Here is a 24,941-nt window from a genome sequence, read left to right as displayed (position 1 = left end):
ACTCATCTCATTACTTGGCGTATACACGCTGTGATGAAATGTGATTGCCGACAGCAGTTTTCCGAAAGTGTTCCCCAGCCAAAGTAGCAATATGTAGGTTAATAATGCAACGCTGTCTTGGGGAATAAGGGGCGGTGTGCCATAAGCGCCGCATGTATGTGGCAAGATTGCTCACATATTATGGACGGGGATAAACTCAATTCTTTGTCATCGTGTACCGACAGAAGGTGTTTGTGGATTTGTTCCGATAGCTTTTTGCTCAGCCGTGAGTGTGATGTACGTGTTCGGACGATAATAATAACGCGAGGTCTTCACTGTCCATCAAGCCTTCCGAACGGTGCGGGGTCAGATCGACATTATACGGGCGGATGGATCTTGCCGGAATGCTTTGTAGGCTCGTGTTTTGTCCATCTGTCACCGTGACAGCAAAGCAGGCAGACAGCGAGAGGATTTGCCTTGACTTTTCTTTTTTTTTTTTTTTTTTTGAATCACAAAATGTTAATGCCAAAAAGATTTGACGTGGGAACATTTTGGAGTGAGTTAAGAGCATAGTGTGAAATCTGCATCCAACGTGTCAGTCTCTGAGATGAGTTTGGATAAAATTTTTTTTTTTTTTTTTTTTTTAAAAAGCTGACAGCCGTAGATTCGTTATTAATAACAAGATCAATTTGATACTGAATTCAGTCCGACAGCATTTTACTACAAACCTGTTATGAATGAAAATAGACCTTTCCTTGTGTCTTTTGTGCTTTTGGAGGAACTTCCTTGTCGGTGTGTGCGACTTCATCTCAGTGTTGCTGCCGATTATTTTTTTTGTCTTTTGCCTTGCCCTGTGTGATCCCATTGCCTCAAGTTTAAAGAGTGCCACTGAGCTACTTTTTCGGGAGCAAAGCTTATTTATATTTCGGCGGCTTCGGCAAAGGAATGACATTTGATACTTTTTTTTTCTTCCCCCCCTCCTCCTATTCTGACTCAGAATAGAATTCCCGGTGCCTTTGTGACTATGGAAATGAAAGCTATTGTCAGGATTTTGAGCTTTCCTCACTTTTTAAACACCATTATACCGAACGCTGCTGTATATGCGTTATTGTCTGTTTTGGCGTAAGATAAACTGTTGACAGACCCACTGGAGGTTTTCTGCTATTCACACAACCTAAATGGTTGACTCCTTTACTATATGGCTACGGCATGAGTCCGTTTTGCATTTCTGTTATGAAGTATATTCTACATTTAGCGCAGCACTGGCAGAGGAGTCACTTGCTTTAACTTACTTTGCAGGATGTGTCCCTCATTGCCCAGGGAGAGAGCTCCAATTTTAACTCCAAATGACATCTCGACACGTCAAAACTCAGTGCGCATTTTCTTTTCCACCCTCCGAGCTTCCGCTGTAATCTCCCTCAAGGGTCAGAGCAGCCTGGCTAACCCTCCAAGTGAGCAAGGGGTCGTGTGCCAGCACTGTCAGACCGGCGCTGGTGTCAGACTGCCCTATTTCGATTTTCTTACTTGCTGCCCAGAAGGAGTTCTGCCTTCTCTGTATTTGCTTTAGAAAAGTCCTCTGTACCAACAAAAAAAAAAAAAAAACATGCATGAGTGGCAGGCTGCGGTGTGTGCGTATGTAGGCTGCGCTGATAAGACACCATCTAAGGACACGACACGCACCCACGAGTGAGAAAGTACAAGGTGTGCGAATCCTCGAAAAGACGGCGGCGGTACAACAGCTGTTAACCTTCGGCTAGCAAAAAGCTAAAGACGCCGTTCAATAATTTATTTGGCCACTCCCCGATTATCCTGCACAATGTGTGCTTTCATAGGAATATTTACCACGTAGTTGGTGTGCATGCTGAAGTTCCTAATGGCTGATGAACAGCGAATCAATGAGTGATTTAATACCCTGACAAAAAAGGTAGCAGCACTACTCCAATCAAACGCAAGAGGCATCCAGTCCGACTACTACTGACTAATTTCCGTCAGACTACTACATACGCAAAGAGATGAGTGCCGTTTTTTAAGTGTAAATGTCATTTCAAGTTGCATTTCAATCTGGCAATAACTGCAAAGCTCAAACTCATGAACTCAAGTTGGCGTTACTCAAGGGACCGCTTGTAAACACAAGCACTTTACCCTGCACAAAAAAATAAATAAATAAATAAATTTAAAAAAAGGCTGTTCTATTGGCCATAACAGTTTGAGGAACATTTTAGTGCAGTTTGATAACTAGTCTGTTCTAGTTTGTTCTCTTTCCGCCAGCTCCCGAGACAATCGAGTCTCGCTCGTAGCGGAACGGTTGACGCTAACGTTAGCTCTAGCATTGCACGTTTTGCATTGAGATGACGCACCACTTGCGCGACTCTGCGTTCTTCGCCACGTTTTCATTGGGCGGTTAAAAAAAAAAAAAAAAAAAAAACATTTAAAAATCCATCTCGTGGGCCAGGCAATGAAATCTCATCTCTCATGTCATGTCGCCAGCCTAACATCCTGGCGCGGTGACATCAATGGAATCTCGCCCATCAATCTAGGTCCCTTCTGTGGTTGTGTGTTTTGTAAATAAACTCCCGCTACATGAGGAAATACTACAGAGCGACGCGTTTCATTTCTAATCCAAACATTACAGGATAGCCCTATCAAATCCTCTCCCTAGATGTGTGTCAAGTTGTGAAAATGAAAAGCCTTTGGACGGATTTCTGCCTGTCAGTTTGACTCCCCAAACTCTTTGGAGTTTTTAAACGGAGCCAGGGCTGGGATACGCTATCTTCATTCTGGTCATCCTCCCACTGAGCTCAAATGTGCTGCGCCGCTGCGGGAGCACTATCAGATCACACGGCATGGCGACGCCGCACTCCTCACATGACGCCGGCCATCTGATCCGTTTCCCGACGTCAGAGATTAGACTAATGAGAGCGTCCAAAATCTAAAGCGGATCTCAAAACGCCCCCACTTCAAACCCCTTCGACCGCTCAACTGCTCAAGTCGAAACGCCTCACCTCGCACTTGTCCACGACGGGCTGCTGGACACAGTCTGAGCTGTTCCCCGCTGCAGCAGCTTTCTGGCCCTCATTATCACCGGTGCCCTCCTCTGAATGGGCTCTGCTTTGGTTGCCATGGCGACCGCCATACGGAAGGCGCGACGAGGGGCTCCTGGGCGGTCGGCTGAGCTCGCGGCGCAGTGCCCGGTTCTCCTCCTCCACCGCCCGCACCCGCGACTCCAACGCTTGCCGCTCGCCCACTCCGCCGGCGGGCGTGGACGACTGGGTCTCCAACGGCGACAGGGGGAGGGGCTTGACTGTGGAGTGAAGACCAGCAGAAGGAACTTCAATTCGATTTCCTGATATACCCATTCGTTGGTGATTTCACAAGCAAAAAAAAAAAAAACAACAAAAAAAAAAACAGTAGCCCTGCAAGGCAAGAAAACAACCCATCCTCCTATTTTCCAGAGCTCAACCTCAGAGTTGTGAGTGAGCCTGACGCTGCGACTGCTAATTTGGCGCGAAAGGCCGGACACACCCTGGATTGGTGACGGCCTCTCAAAATATCCGCACTCTCTTTTCCCGTCGAAGCGCGTCGGCTAGATGGGCGATGCTCAATCTCCCCGACTGTGATTACATAACAAAAGGTCCACTTCAGTCGCATCAGGTCTCGTCTTTTGGCTAATACAGTATGCATGTTCCTGCAATGAGGGAATGAGAAACCTACATAGGAGAAAAATGGCTGGATAATTATGACTCTACTACCACGGTAGCGTAGGATAGTGACAGGCGAAGGCAATGGGTCATTTGGCCGTCGTAAGGGGTGGAATTCTGTGGACCCCCTGGACTTTTTAAATCAAAAGAAACAGGGGTTAAGTATACGGGCGACTGGAACAAAAGCGCAGCAAGCCCAAGCGCTGTTCATTGTACAACATCCCGCTCGGGCAAGAAAATCAATGACATCACAAAGTGTCAGTAAAGCTACGGCTTCACTTGCATGCGAAACGCCTTTGTGACTGTGTGTGTGTGTGTGTGTGTGTTTGCCATGTTACACAAGCCAGACAATCATATAGGTTAATCCCAGTGCGCGCGAAATTGACAGCATGCGAATTTTCCCTTACTTCAAAAAAAAAAAAAAAACAAGACCGATGCAGATGAATTACATTCAACTTTCCTCCCCTGTCAGGTAAGACCACCCTGTGTGTATTCAATCCAAATCAGCAGCAATTCCACACCCTTCCCTTGGAAACGTTCAAATGGAACCGAGCGGCTCCGAAGAGTCAAAGATGATGCTTTTTGAGGGATGAACTTCTCGCTCCAGTATATCTTTGAAACTGAAGCCCCCTGAGGCGAGCGACAGGCTCAGGTGGAGGTTCATTAAAAGAATACAATAGGTCTCTCCATTCCGACGTCTCACCTGGGTAAAAAGCTCTGGGAAAGCTTCACATATTACAACACAGCAGGGGACTCAGAGTTGACCGTATTGATCTGTGTTGGGAAATTTATGGGAGGAATCCATCTGTCATTTCGGTGAGCAACCAGCTGCTTTCATCGCTACGGCCTCGGTGTCCGTTGGTCTCGGGCTGTTAAATAAATAACGGTGGTCCTGAACACATCACCGGGAAATATGCTAATAAACCTTGACATTTTTCTGTATGTATGCACTTTAAATGAATCAGCCGAATGAAATTTCCTGGCCGGTCGCTTGTTTGTTGTTAATGATGGAATTTTTTTTTTGTTTCTCCCAAGTGATTTATAGTCCCGTGTGTTTGCAAGATATAAAGGCAGCCGGTAACTGAAGGTGGCTAAGCCTTCTTCCGGGGAACCAAAACCTAATTTGGGTTGGGTTACATCCACCTAATTGTCACAAAGGATCTTGGGAGACCCGACAATACCTTTCATCTGCGGTACCCTTGGGATTGCCGGCGGCATACTCAGATGATGCGCCTGACAGAAATGACTTGTAGGCAACCGAGGCGATTCTAAAGAAAAGTCCCAAAATGTAATGGTGAAAAGGAATCAAAAGTGTTTCTAGCTCAGTCAGCTGGAAAACGATTTAAAAAACAATAAAATAAAAAAAAAGTCAATAATGCATGCTACACTCACATTCATAACACGATTGACTGGAATCAAATGATCCTGAGCAAAGCATTAGAGTGATTCCAGTAGCCTGACTTATAAATGGATACATAACACCACTTTTGGGCATGGAACAGTGCAACCACCACCAGGAAAATTGCTCGGAGGAACGAATGGTAAAAATTTGACTTACTGGGTCAAAGGGCCTCACTTCAATTGTGACAGATTCCCAACAGGAACATTTTTTATTTTTTTTTATAACATGCATAATGTTTTGGCGGGATCCGCTGCGTCACTATTCCACTGTTACCCTTTTAAATGCAGATACATTATGGCAGTGCTCAAATTTCAAACATTTCCAGAGGCAAAAAAACACATGACACACCCGTGATTACTTTCTCTTTTCGACGGCAAACCTTATATTTCACAACATAATTCGGTTAAGACTGTGGCTCCAGGGTTTTTAATGAATAGTTATTTCATCGCAGCTCGCAATCTAGTCAGCGTATAACGTCCGTTCGATTGGTCCAACATGCACGACCGGCACACACTGGTCCCTCTAAAAAGAAACAGGGAGGTAATTATTGTTATCAATTATACCTGTGTTGACAAATTAAATGTCATAACGGCCACGGAGAAAAGGCTCCATTGTTATCACGCGAACGGAAGGACGATGGCCAGTGAGTCATGCACAGATGTACTGTACGGGGGTGGTGCTGCTTGCCGTTGCGTGTAAAAATAAAATGGAAAAAACAAAAAAACAAAAAAAAAAACAGATATTCTTTCACACATTGCTTTGAAAAGGGACTGAATGTTCTGTCCCCCTTGTGAACTTATGCAAAAAGGCATAACTCCATTCTCATGTGCCTTGTCCAATTTAGCCTCCACATATTCCTGACAAAGGAATGTGTCACTTCCGTGGAATGAGAGTTTATGGAGCAAAATTGGATGAAATTTAGTTTTCGCTGTCATTTCTTTTTTTTCTTTTTTTTTGGGCGGGGACAGGCGGCCCACTAACGTTCGAACGAACTCGAGAAGAGTCGATAATTTGTTTCGCATTATTCTGCACCCGATCGATAGTTATCTTTGAGGAATGCATGGCGGCTTCCTGTAATATGCAAGTTCTCGCTATCTCAATCAGCAGCCAAGTCAATAGAGTGGATGGGCAAACGTTCATTTTTGTGGAACAAAGCCAACTGGAAAAGATGAGGGGAAAAATCTACAGGGAAGCTAATATGTGCTGATATGACGTAGCGCATTTGAAAATACCACTATGATTAATTAGCGTACTTTCCCAAATCTTGCAGTCGAGCAGAGAGCCACATATCATCCCAAAGATGATGCGGCGCTAAATCAAGTTTCAGGGACCTGAAACTGTCATGTTCTGTACGAGTCAAATCGCAGCGCCGTGGAGTGCGCTACACCTTCCAACATGGTGATTAAATTATGGGAGAACTAGGACAAGGCAAGATATGAGTGTATTTGGAAGAGACTGAAATAGAAAGAGGTAAACTGAAGGCGACGAAACTTTGAAATTGCCGTTACGACGTCTATTGGGGAGTAATGTTCAGGCACCTTCAAATTAGGTCTTTTTTTTTTTTTGAAGGATGAATCCGTACTGTACTTTTCAGCCTGTACAAAGATTTCTGCACGATATATGTAAAAAAAACAAAACAAAAAAAAAAAGGCCAGGCATCTTACTTATTTTACCCAACATCAATCGAGGAAATTTTGCCTCAGCTACTAATGTTGACCTGTAGATCGATTAAACAGAGAGGGGAAATTGAATTGTTGGCCACAAGGCTAAGGGTGAGAACGGAACAAAAGCGGAAAATCTGCCAAAGTCTTGGCTGCCCCATTTAACAAGGACTGACGGCTTTTTGAGGTGCGTAGGCCGGGCCCTAAGACGGTTTCAGCCCCTGAATTGGGACACCGCCAATACCTAATCTTTCATTCCACTCAGGGTCCTGCGGGAAGCGGGCTAAAGCATGGAATCCCAGACCTCCCCATCCTTGGACACCTTCCGTACTTCCACCGGAGGGACGCCAAGCTAGCTGTGCGATATAATCCCTCCAAGCGGATTCCCGAGACCTCCTACCGGTCGGCCATGCCTGGAACGTCTCATCTTGCGCAATACAGCCAATAGTAGACACCGAGACCCGTCAGACAAAACGTCATTTATATCACTGGCAAAATACAAACGAAACCGAGACGCCACACCACCTTGCCAATTTTTGTAAAAAGAAATATTCAGAGGCATGCATCAAGTAATAGATGTTTGTGGACGTTTTCTATTTACAAGTTTCGAAGGCCTTCGCAAGGCCACGAATTGTCAAGGCGTGTTTTCCCGACAAAGCATTACGTCTTAAAGGATATTACCATTTAAATGAGCCCTGTAAATATAATGATGGCCATTACCAAGCTATCCAGCACATAATTTGCTTGATTATTAACGGGTGCAGCTTTCTTAGTGTCGACAAGCCAGATATGGTGCGCATAGACCTTGGTCATTTGAAAGACCCACCGACACTCATTTCCACTTCTAAGGAAAAAAGGAGAGTAGCACATTATCCTTAAATAGGTTCCCTTGGGTCGGCATCGTTTTTGTAATCCTGTTGTCCGTCTGAAAAAATAGGCCTCGGAAGGTTCATTTTAAAAGGGTGCTTACATGGAAATGAGTTCTGCGAAGGTCAAACAAGGAAGTAATTAACAGGCATTTAAAAAAAAAAAAAAAAAAAAAAAAATCCAAGCTGATTATTATCATTCGTTGAAAATGTCCCCAATTAAAATGTCTGCTTTTCTACTATCGTCTTTGTTTTTCATGTTGCACTTAAGTAAGTGTTAACGAAACAATAGTAGCTGATGTTTGGATAGTCATTCTTATCTTCATTTATGGCAAACTACTGGTTGGCATCTCAGACTTCTCTCTGGATTTTCCAGGTCAAATTTACACTGCTGAATAAAGCACGACACGAGTCAGCCTTCACGTCGTGGTCTACGAAAAAAAGTTTACATTCTTACATTAAAGTGAAAGTCGACCCCCAAAAATCGTTCTATGCAGCCCTCCGGGGCGGCGGCCATTTTGTCACTTGCTATCGACCGAAAACGACATCACAGTTGCTCAGGGCTCAGATAGCAACCAATCATGGCTCAGCTTCAGAAAACCGGTGAGGCGTGATTGGTCCTTACTTGAGCAACATTGATGTCATTTTCAGTCGACATCAAGTGACAAAATGGCCGCCCCCTGAGATGGCTAAAAATGGGTGGACGTTGTTGCTTGTTGGTGCAATATTAATCAGGATGCCGCGTTTCAACTAGATGGACTGCATAGAACATATTATTGAAAAAAAAAAAAAAAAATTGCGGGTAACTTTCACTTTAAGATTACATGTACCGATCTGACGAAATCCGTTTCTCTAACAGCAAACCTGGCAAACGTTCTGCCACTAATTGAATCAAACATGAAAGGCGTGAAACCAATTTTACAAAACAAATTCAAACGCTCTAAGTTTGCCTGGGCAGGTAAACATGTTTGAAGTCTCGACTGCTGCTAATCACGCATTCAAAAGTGCTTCATGCAATTATGCGAATTATTCAGAAGTACGCGAGCATGACACCGGTGCACTCGGCACGAGTTTCCCCTGATCCAACAGCCACCCTCGATTCCTCTGTGCTTTTTTACAAAACACCTCAAGAGACCAAACACAAAGTTAATATCTCGACGCTTCCAATTTCAACTCGTAGCATTTCATTTCGGCTTTGTGATTGTTAGTTCGAGTGTTTTAATTAGCGCTGCGCTCCAAATGTCTCATGCCAAATCATTTGTCTTCCTATTAATAGGGGTGCACAAATTGATCAATAAGGTAATCGTAGCAGGCCTTTCATTAGCTCAAACTAGCCTCTGGGTTTGTGGTCTCAAATGGCAGACATCTCTCGGGGCAGAATGTTTTAACTATTGCTAATTAAACTTAATTACAAATCAGTGTAGCTGCCTGATGAATGTGTTCTCAGACAATGCCCGAACAAAGATGATTTGCGAGAGACAGGAAATATTGGCCTGGCTCCTACTGCAACAGCGGGCCCACACTACTTTTGAGATAAACACAATAGCGTGGATGATCTAACTGTTCGCACCCGCCTATAAGATTCTTCCAGTGATGCCAATAAACATGGAAATGATCTATTTTCAGCACACAGGAGAAGTGAAAATAATTAGTACACAATGAGCGGACGTTAAAATGACTGACAGGTGAATTGAAGAGCATTTCAATGACAGCTACACAGCGATGGGGACAAATCAGAAAGGGCGGGCTCACATTTGAGAAATTCACGATGGCGGTGTCAAAACAGTCTACAAATGATACGCTTCACTGGCGATTTGGCAAAGGAGCCCAGCTCCAGCAACCGCAAGACAGCTCGCTCCAACTCTACAAGTGTTTCGCTTTTTTTTTTTTTTTTTTCGGGGCCATCAGAACCAGCGACTGCCAAGAGGAAAAACCATTTGGCCGCTCACCACACTATGGGCATTTCATTAGATATGGATTACTTACAGAAATTCAAATGTTACCAAGCAGATGCTGACAAACACATAATGGCTAAAGACGAATTTCAGAATTCCTTTTTTTTGGGGGGGGGTTCTGACATGATCCGAATCAATCAACATTGTCAGGTGTATTGTCGCACTGCTATCATAAGGCTTTTATCGATACTCTCACTACTTTTGGTGAAAGGTACGGGAAGACCTGAGGCAAGGCCACGCTTCAATACTTTAATGTGTATTGCTGATACACGTTACAATATTAAAAAAAAAAAAAAAAAAAACTCAATAATTTAGATGCGCACATTCCCCGAATACACAACTTCAATTTCTTTGTAACAAGTCCGCACGGCATTTTAACCTCGGCAAAATGGTTTTGCTCTGATTGCGAATTAAGTTTAAAAAAAAAAAAATGGCCAAGGTTATGCTCTTTCTTGTGTGTTTCCTTGATTTGGGGTTTTTCATTTTGTTTTTGTTTTATTACATTGCGGCATATGAAAAAAAGCAATGTCGAGAACATAAGACTATATTTGCAGTTTTGGGTGCGCAGAAATTTTGCTTTGACCTTTTTTTTTGTAATCAAATTAGTAAAATTGAGGTTACTTGGGGGGGAAAAAATAAAATAAAAAAGGTTGAAAGTGACTGACTGTTGACCATTCCAGGACATAGCTCACCCAACGTCAAGCTTAGATAGGCTCCAGTTCCCCGCCACTCTAATGAGGACAAGCAGAAGAGAAAAATGAATGGGTGGAACCTCAAGGGAGTTCGACTTTCAAAATCCCCCTGTATTCCGTTATAATCCAGCCCAAAAACCAGACCGAAAGGGGGTTTAAAAAAAAAAAAAAAAAAAAAAAAAAAAAAGTCATGGCTGGTGCACGTTAGTGTCTTCTCCATCTGTGCAACTTTTTATTATCTGCGAGCTTTATGTGGTAGCTCACCCCGACAAAGCACATAGGAACCCCCCCAGCGAGACGCAATCCCTCTAACTCTGTAAGACGAATAAAACAACAGAGAAGAGCGAGACAAAGAAAAATCGTGGTGGAGGCAGACGAACGGAGCACCGGGTTGCCGTGAAAGGGGAAGCGTACGAGTGTGTCTGGCCGTTGGAAGCACAATGGTCCTAATTGGCGCCGTACCGCAAGCTGACCTGTAGCCAGGTCCTTTTACAACTTTTTACGACAGACATTTGAACCAAATCTAATCATTAGTTTGCGGGCCTGCATTATTGGAGCATATTCACATATTCTCCAGTGAATGAAGAAAAAAAAGAAAAAAAAGTCATTTTAATCATAATTAATAACGGCACGACTGCAATATTTCAATCCTGTGAGGCGCAGTCATTAAATGGCTTCAAGAACTTTGCCTTGGCCTGTGTCGTCGACACGAGGTAATCAAATTTGGACAGGCTTCAGTGGTTCATTAACGCACCCCCTACAGAGTATAAAATAAAAAAAAAAATAGGAGGAAGGGGGACTTGGGCTACAGGAAATTTGCTTCTGCAAATTGTGGATTAACTTTGCTGTAGGGCCGCTGTATAATTCTGCTTAGTCATTGTACTTTTCCAGCCATTCCATCAGGACGTGTGTGTACTAAAACACGTTCAAGGCCCTTTTATTGAGGACACATGTAGCGGCTTGTTCTGGTATGGGGAGCAACACGTCGAGCAGTTTACACAATAAACAGCGTTGACTTTTGTAATTGGATTATCTGGATTTCGCCCGGCCACACACACACACACACAAAAAAAAGAAGAAAATACATTGATCCCCGCGTCTGATTTATCAAGCGAGTCCTGTCCGTCATGTTCATCACAAAGGTAGACTCGAACGCAGCCTTTGGCAAGACGAGCTCTCTAACTATGTTTTCGCGCAGAGCCTCTGGGAAGTGATTTGAAATAAACAAGACCAGGCGCCAATTCTACAAAAGACCGGAGAGTAAACAGATACTGCACTTTTAATGGCCGCTGAGACAAAAGTTGCTCGAAGAGAATCAACAAGCGGTTGAGCGCAAGCCGTCGCGGGAGGCCGGACCGGAATTCGGTTCCTTCAGATTTGGAATGCATTTTCTTGAACGAGGAGCAATGCAAATACATTCATGCCATCATCTTATCCGTCGGCATATCCGATTGTCATTAGGAGCTCCGAGCACCAGGTGGTGTGAAGGCTCTGTTGGAATCGTGAGGCGTGATCCTGTCAACTTTTGCACTTTTGATGAAGTTGGCATGCTTGTTGTCAGGTTGTACGATTTGAAAGCGCAAGGAGAGATAAAAAAAAAAAAATAAAAACCTTGGTAGAGTGTCAAAAGTGCTTTGACAGCCTTTCAGAGAAGCGTTCTTTTATAAAAACCTACCGCACGTGTGCGGGACCCAAATGGAGTGCGAAACCATCAATATTCCTTCCTGCAAATCACAACATCCCCAATCAGAGCGAATTGGACGCACTCCTTGAAGTAGCCCAACTTCAAACCCGTCACTCGGAGACAAGCGAATGGTGCATATGGTGCGGCGAGGTGTACATTGGGTCTTTCTTCCCCACTGACGTCAGCGCTTCTGCTTGGCGCACTGCATAGATAGCCCTCGCATCCGGCGCGAGGTGCAAACACTTGGGAAAAAGCCTCCAGCGATAAAAGCAATCACCATACTGGTGACTCAAGCAACAATTTCCATACAAATATACACTAATGCCTAAAGGCGCGTAGAGCCCCCAGGTGTTAAAAAACCCCCAAAAAAACCACAATTGACTGACAAATAGCTTCAACTACATTTTTTTATGAATTTAGTCTTACAAAAAGGAATTCATCCGTGATCAAATATATTTAGTGATATCAACTTGCTAATTGATGCATTGCTGCGCCTCTGCAAATTTCACTCGCAGCTTGACTTCTTGCCACAAAACGACAACACCTCGTGTCGCACTTCATTCCTGCTTCCTGACCGACGATGGCGACTCATTCCTTTTTATTCTCATTCCCCTTTGGCTCAAATTTGTCTTCCTAAAAGCAGCGCTGCCTCCGTTAGGGTAACTGTCCACGGTACCTGCAAGAGCCGCGGCCCACGCTCGCCGTTCGATTAGAGCATCGTTTTATCAGCTGCGACTATCAGCCGCCCCAGAAGGATTACCTTGAAAGCTGCCGACCGACAGGTAAAGCCACGTGAGCGCTGGGATGAAAAGCAGGGCGAGGGAGGCCGCCAGGAACTTCCTGCGCCCGCGACACATTCCCAGCATCCTCTGGAGCGAATCGAATGGAAAGAGAGGTGGGGTGACCTCTATGTGGGTAGCAGCTGTTGCCCACGATGATTCATGGCACTAAAAGAGGTGAGAGGAAGATAAACTGGGTTAGAGTACAAAAAGGCACCAGTTGGGCAAACGTGTCCGTGCTGTCCACTTTATGACATTTTAACGGAATGAATTGAGGCATTTTCCCCCGCACATTCACCGACGGTCACCGCGTGAACTGAGGCAGAGGGTTACTTTCGCTTGTGTATGTTTTCAGCAAAAAAAAAATTCCCCAAAGGGATACTGTACAAGTTTAAAAAAAAAAAAAAAAACACAAGTAATGTAAAATGCGCAAAAGCTACTTGAGCTTAAAACAAACCAAATCTCAAATGGGCTTGCGTCATGTTACTAAATTTCACCTGTCGTGAGATTGAGTGGGCATTTGCATCAGGAATCCGGGCATAAAAAAAAAAAAAAAAAAAAAAAAGGTCTCTAAAACCCATGCTTAAAAAAGACGCAGGAAGTCTCACATTTTTGTTGAAAGTGACCACTTTACGGTCATTTCCAGGGGAGATTTTGTCTGATTGCTCCCAAATTTGAACCGCTTATACTAGACAATTGCTGTGTGGGGGAAGAGCAAGGCGGCATGACCCACTGCAAAGTACAAAACTTAACCCCGCGATGTCAGAGTGTGATGGCGTTTGTTTCTTTTTCATTTAAAAAAACAAAAAAAACAAAAAAAACAATGCTTGACTCAACATGCAACATCGGAATCGAACACTCGCTCACTAAGTTTGTCCATTTCGAGTTCAGTGCGGGGCGCATTATGCAATAATCTCTCTGCTCCAACCAATGGCCAATTAATCAGATGACCTCGGATAACTTTTAATCCTCAACTAGGAACGGAGTTCGCCATAATACCTCAGCTGGAACTTTCACGCCAGTTATATAATAAGCATACTGTCACGCGGTGAAGCGCAAAAAGCGCAGGAGGAACAATATCAGCATTTCCAGTGTTAACCCCCACCCCCCCCGCCCTTGACAAACTTCTTTCACAGTGGCCGGCGTGCCCAGTGAAAACTGGAGTGGGGGTTAAAAGAGGTCGCGGGAGATTAAACGAGTCAGTCGAGTAAGACAAACGTTTCTTTGATGGGCCAACTATTCATCGTTTCGCTAGCGCCTTGACCTTTAACCCGCGTGCGATACGAGCGCTCGGCTGGATGCCGTGATTTCTCATGGCAACGCCGAAGACGTTCATTATCGATTGCAAGGCAAAATGTCAGCCCCCACACATCAACGGGGGAGACGCCGGCAGAGCTCAGTTAGCTTCGCCATAAACAACACAGGGCTTGCGTTGGGATGGTTCATGATTCGGAGCGTGCGGGGCCCGGTCTGGCGAGTGACGTGGGCGTCAGTGCCGTAAACTGGCTAACGTGGCGAGTGACTCGGCGCAAATTCTGCGAATGAATTTCGGACGCTTTGGATTCCTTACCGCTTGTTCGATAAAGCGATTGAACTTTGTTAACAGTTAGGTCTTTTCCAGTTATTTTCGTAACTTTTGAAGTGTTTATTTAGTATTGCCCTTGAGACCGGGCGAAGCACATTCACATTACTTTGTTCCTCAACATGTTGCACCTGATTTATATTTGGGTTGTAATGCAGGCCGTTATCTTTTCGCCCAGGCGGACACGCCTGTGCTCCACCGAGTTCCTTTTTTAGTTTCTGATTGAACCCTAATGCAACTTTTGAGCATTATCTTATCATCTTGATGGCTGAGATGAAAAGTATTTAGAGCACTCCCCCGAGCGCCGGAACAATCGACCAAAAGGAAAGTGAGGGCGAGCGTGCCTATGAGAGGGCGTTTTGCAATTGTTGATTTATTCAAACCTCTCATCTGTGCAGCCAAAGAACGGAGGGAGGCAAGACAACATGCGCCACTTAATTTACCTTAGTCTTATTGCTCAGTCAAACTTGAATCACTCGGGTAGGAAGAGCCAAGTCCTCCCAAGATGTTGCAAACTCGGGGAAAACGCGATGCCTTGTTAGAATTGTGACGCGCGCACTTTCCCGTTCCATCCGAGTTCAATTTAGCTCAATTTAAATTCAAAGCAATAATGGGTTCTGAAAGCTAAAGCGTGTTTCAATTATCTACAGTGCTTTTACATAGCTGCCGCCTTTAATCATTTATAAAACGGATGAGGGGAAAAGTAACAATGAGGGAATAGTGTGGGAATGCACTCAGGTAGGGAAATTGCTTTGTTTGTTGTGGTTGTGTTTATGGGTTGGCATCCGGTGGCCCGTGCATCTGGAATACGTGTACGCTGACTGTTTGCAGGTATCCCCCCTGCTCCGTCGCATGATGCGGAGAGGACAAAATATTGCTTTTAATAAACTCCAACAGGAAAGAGCTGCGGGTCTGGAAAGATAACCATCCACCGACTGTTTGTTCTGCAACCTTTGAAGGGAAACCATAACGGCGCGATGGTACTCCGCAATATCAGAACAAGACCGGGGCAACATTTCTTTAATTGGATCAGAGTTCGGGTTGAATTACGATCGGACGCACTGTTTTCGTGGACACTAAAAATGTTCATCCGATTAGGACTCGCATGTTCACGCATCACACTTTGGATCGGAGGAAATTATTTCGACGCGCGGATTGACCGAATATACCAGAAAGGAGTAGAAGAAGAAGCCGTAGCGACTTCCGTGTCGACAAAACATCGCTCCGTCCGTTTCTACATTAAACGTTATTTCACATATTTTTCCCATATGCGCCGTGTCGTCGCGTTAACGCTTCCTGATGGACTTGCAAATGTGCCAGTTCAGTCTTGCGCCCGCCGTGTCTTTTGCTCGCTCTGCTTCTACTAGATTCCGGGAATGACAAAAATGCGCATAGTGACGTCACAGACAAAGACTGTTTCCTCCGAAATTTCGGTATAAGTGTTTTCATAATCCGATTTCCAATCGACATAAACCACTCCTCTCGTTCGGAATAAAATCTTGACCGGAATAGGGTAGGACAATATTCCGAATGGGTGTGTACACGAATCGTTTTTATTTTCCGATCAGGCTTTTAATCCAAATAAATGTAAACGTAGTGATTGACTCACAGTTCAGAATCTCAGTTCAGCATTCACATGAGACTTTTTGTGCTGCGCCACAAACCAAGGGCCGAGCAGACAGTTGAGATTGCTTCAGCACTTTTTACATACTCTTGAGGTCTGCATTGTGCGGCAGGGTCCTTGTCTGTCGAAAAAAAAATACATATGTATGCAGCGTCAGGAATGAAAAGCCCTGTCATTTGCCATTGTGACACAGTCTGGCCATGACAACATTGTCAAGGCACTGCACTGAAGAAGAGGTCATCCAAGACTCAGCACTAAGCGCGCGCTGACAACGAAGACCGCAAAGGATTGTAGCGTATGAATTCAAAGGAAGACAATCGGGACGTATTTCGAGAGAGTTTGGACAGAAAGACACCTCCGAGCTGTTTAAAAAAAAAAAAAAAAAAAGCGCTACCGTGGACATTGAAGGACATCCGTGGGCTAACATTCACACACACAAAAAAAAAAAAAACCCTTTTTTTTTTTTTTGGTCTTTTGCTTTCACAGAGGCTTCAGCGAAGATAGACTAATGAGAAAAATGTTAACGAGGACGTTAACAGAAAAAAAAAAAAAAAAGGAACGTCTCACTCAAAAAGGGGGACTTAAAAAAATAACGTTCTCTTGAAACAGTCCGAGATGCGAAGGTCCAGCGTACAGGAAAAGCGCTGGCTGTCATGTAGTTTCATCGTTATTTACAACGGGATCATCCCTGCGAAAAACGCCGCTCCCGCACGGCGGCTTTGCGTCAATGTCAGCTGCCATGCAGACGCCAAGTTCTGTCTGACGAAAAACAGAAAGGAGCCGCGTCTCTCGTAGGGCAGGGGGGTAAAAGTTTTACTTTGTCGGGAAGTCACAATATTATGAGAGCTTTTACTCTCAGCTTCTGTACGGAGTGGAAAGTTTTATATAATCCCCCAGTGGCTGGCGGGCACTCTAACTTCAGCCATCACAACTGTAAAGCAGCAAGGCTCTTCTCTTGCCTTTTCACTGTCAAAAGTTGCCCCCCCCCCCATCCCATTGGATAATGAATAGTGACATCGGTTTTCGTGAAATCAAAGAACTTCAACCTGAAATGCTCAATGACGTCATTTCTGCTTATTATTATTATTATTGAACTGACCCTTTATCACGCTAAGATAACGTCTTGCTTTTTACGACACATCCGGACGACAGTCCGCGCAAGTGATATGAAAGCGACATCGGGGTTTACTGCCGCCAACGGCGTGTCGCTGGGCTAAAGTGCACCGACTGACAGAGTACATTGAGCTTCTATCCAGCAGTTGTCAGGCAGGCTCGTATGCGTGCACAAATACATCTGCAAGTTGACCGAGTTCATCACTTGGTGCTATTTTTGATGACAGTTTTTCTCTCATTTGGCTCAGTTCATAGGCGGCCTCCATCAGAATACAGCTCAGTCTATTTGTTCCTGTCGGATGGATTACCGGCGAGTCTTTCAGTAAACGGTCTGCCGCGGGGTGCCAAAATGGACAACAGGTCATTCCCAGTGGTTGCTGTCGGACGATCAGCGCCATAAAAGTGTGTCAGAGACACCGGCTAAGATAACCACGCTGCTTTGGTCCTTGATCTGGCGCGCGCAAAAGGACTTTCAGGACTTTCAGTCTCAACTACTGGCTAAAGACCAGAGGACTGCAATTATCAATAGGACAAAGCAAAGACACTTTTATTCTCTCTCCAGAGTGTTGGCAACTTGACATTAAATTCGTAACATCCTATTTGGCCCATTTACATGGCAGATCAGCTTTAAAGATGCACAAGTTTCAAAATGCCACTTTAGACTTAAGTTGACAGCAGAGCACAATGTAGTGCTGTGACGCCTCGAAGTGATGTGATCAGGGGCTCTTGGGTGTGGGTATTAACGCTTAATACGAATAACAAGCAGCTCGAGCGGGTTAGGCTAGTTTTCCAGGTAGCGCTCAAAGCTGATCAGAGAGCACGGGAAGGGAACAGTTGAGACGGCAGCAAGTTTGAGATGAAGCAACATGTACGGCCAAAAGGCGAATTCCAGATTCCGCGTCAAATGACCCAAATGGAAGCTGATGGAGGCTTCGCATTTTTTCCTCGATTCTTTTGTGTTGTCACAGTTAAAATGAAACTTTTACCGACAGATCGGAGAGCTCAAGGTGACACCCTGTTTTACACAAAAGAGATAACAGTTATATTTCTCCAGATGAGAGGGTGCAGTTCAACCGCAATTTAATACAGCGGGGGCTTTAGCCAAAAGTCTCGGGCCCACGACGCTGGTGTGGTTTTTAGCGAAGAGGTTAGCCTTCTCCGGTTTTGCATCACAAAGCAGTCTGTCGTTCACGGCTTGTATAAAGTGAAACTTTCAAATCGCATCGCACAATGTGAATGAGTAGTTCTCTGGTGCATGATGTATTCTCTCACACAGAGAATATTGACATGCAGCCGTTTCTCAATTCAGGGGCGGCATTCTTTGGAGGCTGCAGTTGAAGGCGGATGACATAAGGCTGTGATCATTCAAAGGCTCCTTCAAATTCAAATAGGGCTTTCTTCTCAAGTATTTCCCCCCAGTATCCATTGCAGCCTCCTTTTCGCGCGTATGCTGTAAACATCCACCTAGCCATCGTTAGCATATGGGTACGAACGGAAATGTGACAAACCCACGGAAATCTCCCACGGGCTAAACCAGATGAGAAAGAGTTGACAAAAGTCGGTTTTGAAGGTAATCCCACAGGAGACCGCGAAGCCACGGACCTCCAAGGGCTGCAATCGATGAATTGCGCAGAATTTATAAAGTAATCTGCTGTCTCAAAGCACGAATTGGAGGTTGGACCACCTTCAACACCCCACTTCGGGCCTTTCTGTATATTTTTCTTCCTGTGCTCTGGTTTGCCGCCCCCCCTCTGAGACAAACCTATGATCACTTTCTAGTGAGTTCCCTTGATGAATCCTCTACCCACGTAGAGAAGAGAAAGTGTGGAAGACACATTTTCTCAGTACTTAAGTGCCTTTACCTTAGCTGAGTCACAAGGCGCAGGATGTGCCCTTCAACATTACCAAGTAAGCCGAGTGACTCGAGAAGAAGTAACCCGAGTACCCTTTCATTTGCAGAACTGAATAGGGCAGAAAGTCCACCCACAATCCAGGATGAATATTGAAGGCAAAAGAGTCTATGGCCGCCGCCTACCCAGGCAGGAGTACAACGGTGAGCTGTTTCTTTTCCGCAGAAGCCTGAAAGACGACACTCTCTCGCGACACGATAATCAAGAGTGGCCACGGGTCAAAACAATCAACACTCTGCGGAAAGGAGTACACAGCATAGTGTGGACTAAATGACTTCTGCCACACTGACAGAGGAGAAAAATATATTGATTGTGCAGGCGGGGCCGTCCTCATTTCATTAAGCTTGTATACTCATTAGTATTCTGTTATGGTAGGGAGGGACGTGTGTGCGCCGGCGTACAAAGGCAGCTCTAACATTATGGATGTCACTGGAGCTGGGGAAGTGCAGAAAGGCATTTGGAGGTGAAAATGCACACAAATCTTCCGCGGCCAAGAGCAGGGCAACGCAAATCAGCTTCCTGTGCCGCCGAGGTCGGCGACGCTGATACCGTTTCACGTCCCCGCAAAGCCATTTTCAATCAAGTGTCATTCAAACCAGGTGGCGTTTGTGGCACTTGGAACCGGTTTTTGGAACGTTAAAAGTATATTCAAAAGATGACTCGGGCATCTGACAGCTTTCATTTCAAAAGCCTTGTTCTGGTCTGTGACATCCGGCTGTTAATTATTCAAATGTGGAAAAAGCTAATTAGTCAGTGTTCCAAGTCCAAATATTCAGGTCACGTTGGAAAAGTGGTAATGGGGATACTGTTGTAAAATAACGAATCAAATGGGTTACCTTGCCAGGTTTTATGGTTTAATTATACTATTTAATACCTCATTGATTCTTTGCCAAGGATGGAGAAATGGTGAAAACGTGCCTCATACATATACTGCCATGCATTCCGGAATTGGAGACCGTGCTACTTTATTCTTTTGGTTCTGTAGAACTGTGACCGATGTGTTAACAGTATGCTAACCAACTGGTGCACTGCCCACAAGTGGCACGAGAAAAAAAATAGGGCCGTCCAAAGATTAATCGCGATTAATCGCAAATACGGACTTTTACGTAGTTTTACTTAACGGCTCATTGGAGAAATCCAAAATAATTTGCACACTTTGCACAGCCAAATTCAAGTACCCTATTTGTTGTACATCTTTGGTGTATCGTTCAACTGTTGTATTTCACAGGGAAAGAATCGTATTCAAGGACAAAAGAAAGCTATTAGAACAGTCTTTGAATTGAAATGTACTTTTTTCCACATTCATTCCTAGATTTCACTCAATTAAATAACGGTTCAAAGCGTCGTAAAACATGTAGTTGAAAAATGCGATTAATCGCGATTAATCTTTTGACAGCACTAGAAAACCCCCCAAACAAATCTAATTCATGCACAAGAACCGTCTCTTTGTCCCTGCATGCGTGTTCACATCCTTCACCATGTCAGCGGTGACGGTCAACTTGGACATTAGAACAGTCTTTGAATTGAAATGTACTTTTTTCCACATTCATTCCTAGATTTCACTCAATTAAATAACGGTTCAAAGCGTCGTAAAACATGTAGTTGAAAAATGCGATTAATCGCGATTAATCTTTTGACAGCACTAGAAAACCCCCCAAACAAATCTAATTCATGCACAAGAACCGTCTCTTTGTCCCTGCATGCGTGTTCACATCCTTCACCATGTCAGCGGTGACGGTCAACTTGGACCCCCCACGCCCCCCCCCCCCCCCCCCCATCTGTATGCAGTTTGCGTCCCCTCGATGTGTGTCATGAGTGCACACACAATGAGGGTTGGAACCGTAAAGTAGGTGCTCCGCAGCCCTCGGTTGCACTTCTCCTTTTCCAAGTTTCCCTCCCTTTTGTAGTCACTATAATTGTAGCGAGGCCAAATTGTTGTCATTTGGGCATTGGTTCCCTTTTAAGAGGCATGGGCAGCTTGCAGGTGTTACGCTCCACCACAGGAGATGCTTTGCGATTCACTCACATTTTGCAGGCGAGGAGTGAAATATGCACACACACGCTCAACCCGAAAAGACCAAGGTGGCTTGGCCCAATGTGTCTGCGAGCCTAATAGACAGCATGGCCTCCCAGGAGGGCATTTAAAACTGGGATCAGAGTGGGCGGGAAAGAGTATGGTCTGCATTTTAAATGTCTTCATTAAGGTCGAATATGTAAAGATATGACTGAAAAGGACGATGATGGTGCCATAAGCACGAGAGGGGGTTATTCTAATCAAAACAGTGGGTGGTTATCGGTGAAGGTGGATGGTAAGTGAACATTCATTAAAGATTTTTTTGGGCCTACAAACTATATTGGTGTCACACTGGCAAAATTGTTGAATTTAATCTTAGTATGTAGCAGGGATAGAAAAACTAAGGACAGACGCTTATAATGTCATAAAAATCGAATCAAAGTTGCTTCATCAAATGACGTAAAAATTGTGTGCTGTGATGTGAAAAACATTCACTGTTTATTTCTCATTTGTTGCCTGCAAATTATTGGACGTAGCATTTTGTACTGCCACTCATCCTTTGCCAGCAGTCCCGTCGTCCTGCTTGTATGAATATTTTTAGACCAGCGCCGATGGGACTAGCCAAAACGAACGAGGTTAACCGCTATTCTCATCTACCGCCGTCTTATTTTTCCTAATCGGACCCGCACAAATGTTTTAACACTGTCTCACTGCTCCGCAGAGTCTTATAGTCCGGCGACGGCACCAAATGGGCAAATCAAAAATTGTGTCGATCGGAAGACGAGATGCAGAAACAGCTGATTAGTTTTTAACATCTCTTGGGTCGAATGACACTGCGATCTATTGAAAAAAACGGGTATAAGACCACCATTTTCAGGGGTAAATATGTACCTAAATTCAAGTTTGAACAAAACATTAAGTAATACCATTTCTTTGGCGTTTTTTTTCCCCCCTGACCTGTACTCTAAACGAGGAAGTACGGCAAGAACAACAGAGGTTTTCTTTCTTTTCTTGCCTCTGCAATAAATAATGGTTTTCTGATCTTTTTGAACCTGGAATGAACTCTGCTTCCATGATTTCCTTTGGGCCAGTTTTCCAAGCGCCTGTGAACGCAAGCCACAACGTGGCCAAATAGTCGCAGAAGACGCCTTAGTCACCGGCGTGTCCCGACGCGGGGTGAACTCAACACGCGGCATTTTCGACAGCACTCAGCGTCTAAAATCCAATCACAGTAGTTGAGTGCGCGGAATGGAATGAAACAGACCTGAAGTGCAAAAGGCTAGAGTTGTATGAGGAAAATGCGAGGTGATTTGCGGTCCGTGCGGTGCTCATGTAAACCGACAGTCTTCAGAGGTAAGATTCAGTTGAAATCATCGTCACTTTATCTCAATTTTTCTCCTCCTTTGGATAGCATTGCGTGTTTCTGAGAGGATTTCCTATCATATTGCATTTTCATTTTGGTCTTATGATCTTATCTCATTGAACAACCTAATTTGCCCTTTGGAACCTTTAGCAACCTCTTGCAATTGTCATGCTACATAGGCTTTTGGATACGCGAGGATAAAATGCGATCAGAACCCGGTTTGAGGAGGGGAGAGCCGCGGGTTGAATGCCAGCTGCGAGTCACACACTAAAGTCGCAAAAATATGGAAATTGGGTTCTGCTACAAAGACGCCAGGTTGCTTACTGTCGAATTCCACCAGGGGGTGACACCATTCGCACAGCCCCCTCACTCCATCGCCCGTTTATTGCATACCGCCACATGATCCGATTGTTCGTGTTTCTAATTGTATGTGATTAAAAAAAAACAAAAAACACACAAGGCGTAGATTGAATCCCCCTCCCCTGAGAAATAAGGGATTGTTCTTCCCCCATCGTTGGCTGTCAGGAAAATCATTTTGTTAATGGTTGCATCCGGCAGTCTACCGGAGGATATGCCACACTCCCGAGATGAGGGCATTGCTCTTCACAAAATAATTCACATAATGATTGATGTTTGTTTGTTGTGGCTTGTCTGGATAATGGGAACGGCATCCAGACAGCAAAGGATCAATGTGTTCATTGTTTGCCCCCCCCCCCCCCCCATTTTTTTTTTTTTTCCTTTTACATTGGATGCTGCCTCCTGCGTTGTAACCGTCACTCTCAACTCTGCCATCCCGGCGACTGAGTGCGGAAGACACCGACGACAACATTTCTGTTTTTAGTCTCATGCCCTACTTTACCCCCATCGCGCTAAGTGTTGTGGCCTGGATTGGGTGGGAGGGGGAGTGCGGTGCTAGCACGCTCACCGCAACATCACTTAAACAAATGATTCAAATTATGATCAAGTCTTACTCATTGCCTAAGGATGCTGAGGGCACATTGAAGCCCCCCCCCCGCAACAGATATGCCTTTGCGGCATAATGACTGTAGCGCCTGAGTAGCGCACGAAGAGTGCTCTAAGAGAGGATGCGATGATAGCATAGCATACATTGCTGTTCCACTCAGCAGAAAGGTGCATAATAGTATTTGCTTGAGTGGTTCGCATTAAAGCTCTCTGGACTGTGACCTTCCCGCCCGTACTTTGGTACGGGCAAAAATCTGTATCCTATGCCGAGTAATTAGAGACTCAAACTCGCCTGTGGATGTGAATATGTGGGCGGTTGTTTGTCTTTCTCAACGTGTGAACCTTGTGACTCGCAATCTTTTCAGAGTGCCTTCAACAACTGGAATCCAGGCTTGTTAGTTATTTTCCACGGCCAATCATTATAAAAAAAAAAAAAAAAGTGGTGTGCTTTCACACTTTTATTTGGAGTTCTCCAAGATACACTGTGAAGTAAATTTTGATCCGAGCTGATTGGTTCATTCTCCAGTTGGACTGGATTCAAGTGGGACCATTATTTCACATGACGCAAACTTATTTTGTTTTGGAACTGGACCAGATCTATTGATCGAGTTCCCAGACGTTTGATTAGTGTGCTCACACTTGACCAAACAAACGGCACCGGGGGTTCATCCAAGGTTCATTCACGGCAACTGGACTGTTCTTGCTTGTCGAAGACATTTCACCTATAGCGCAAAGGGCTTCTTCAGTTCGAAAATTTGTAGTCTCCCTAATTATGTTTTGGTGGGTGTGGCTCCGGGGCTGCTCAGCTGTTGCCCAGTGTTGGTAGCGAAAAAAAAAAAGGTGGGTGATGCTTGAAACCTCCTCCTCGCCCATACTGCGCCGAACGGGGGGCAGTTCCGCCCAATTGTAGGTTAAGGCAGCACGAAACGGCAGTTCAACAAATTTGCATTGACAAACCATACAAAGGTTGTTCAAAAGTTTTGTTGCAAGTTTTGGCTTTAATCATCACAAACCATTTTCAAAACAACTCATGAACTCTCGGATGACTATGGACCTGGCGCCGCATTTAGTGTCTGCCGTATGACTGCCGATTACCCTTCTGTCCAAATTCAAAATGAGCCCATTTGTTTATGCACCATGTGGTGTGCTGACCCTTTGATCGAAGAGCAGCTTGCTATCTGACGAACTTCATTTCATTTTGCCTTCAAACCGCATTCATCACACTGCTAAAATATCGGCCCTCATCAACAGACGGCGGTTTTACTGGAGCCGCCTGGGAAACCATTTCTGCCACCAGCTAGCCTCGCATTGTTACAGTTTGCCTTCTGAAAAAGTGCAACATTTTGATGAGATCCTTTCTACTCGGCAGTCTTGCTGTGCCGACATATTAGATCACGGGCACGGCGGACAGAAAACGAACATCTATTTGAGACAGAGGTAAACAAGTTACTCAAAGCGAATAACTTGTTTGTAATTTGAAGCAGGAGATGGAAGCTCCTCTTTGGACAATGCTGAGAATTCAATGCATTCACATGCTTGGCACGGTGGGGGCGGGGGGGGGGGGGATTCAGCGAGTAAACACTGGCTTTATTGTAATTCAAAGTTAACCAATTCAAATATTCAAACATGCGGTTGCTATTTGGACTCGTAATAAAC

General features: G+C 44.7%; 1 protein-coding gene across 7 annotated transcripts in view; it reads right to left on the bottom strand.

Moving 5' to 3' along the window:
* large1 (LARGE xylosyl- and glucuronyltransferase 1) overlaps positions 1 to 24,941 on the bottom strand; it is a 76,106-nt gene that overhangs the window by 25,739 nt on the left and 25,426 nt on the right. For 3 of the 7 annotated variants that reach the window (XM_086022297.1, XM_086022296.1, XM_086022293.1), the window contains 3 exons: positions 15,908 to 16,043; positions 12,698 to 12,884; positions 2,982 to 3,280 (listed from right to left, as the gene is read on the bottom strand). In XM_086022297.1, the coding sequence (XP_085878423.1) occupies positions 2,982 to 3,280; positions 12,698 to 12,803 (405 nt within the window). In that variant the 5' untranslated portion in view covers positions 12,804 to 12,884; positions 15,908 to 16,043. Of the gene's footprint in view, positions 1 to 1,271; positions 1,428 to 2,981; positions 3,281 to 12,697; positions 12,885 to 15,907; positions 16,044 to 24,941 lie in introns of those variants that run through there. The other 4 variants (XM_086022295.1, XM_086022294.1, XM_086022292.1 and 1 more) reach the window with 2 other exon arrangements.

This window comes from Filicampus tigris, chromosome 22 (assembly GCF_054856515.1).
Source record: "Filicampus tigris isolate MCC_2025a chromosome 22, RoL_Ftig_1.0, whole genome shotgun sequence".
Lineage (NCBI taxonomy): Eukaryota > Metazoa > Chordata > Actinopteri > Syngnathiformes > Syngnathidae > Filicampus > Filicampus tigris.
The sequence above is the reverse complement of the archived record's forward strand: the minus strand, read 5'-3'. Positions and strand labels throughout refer to the sequence as shown.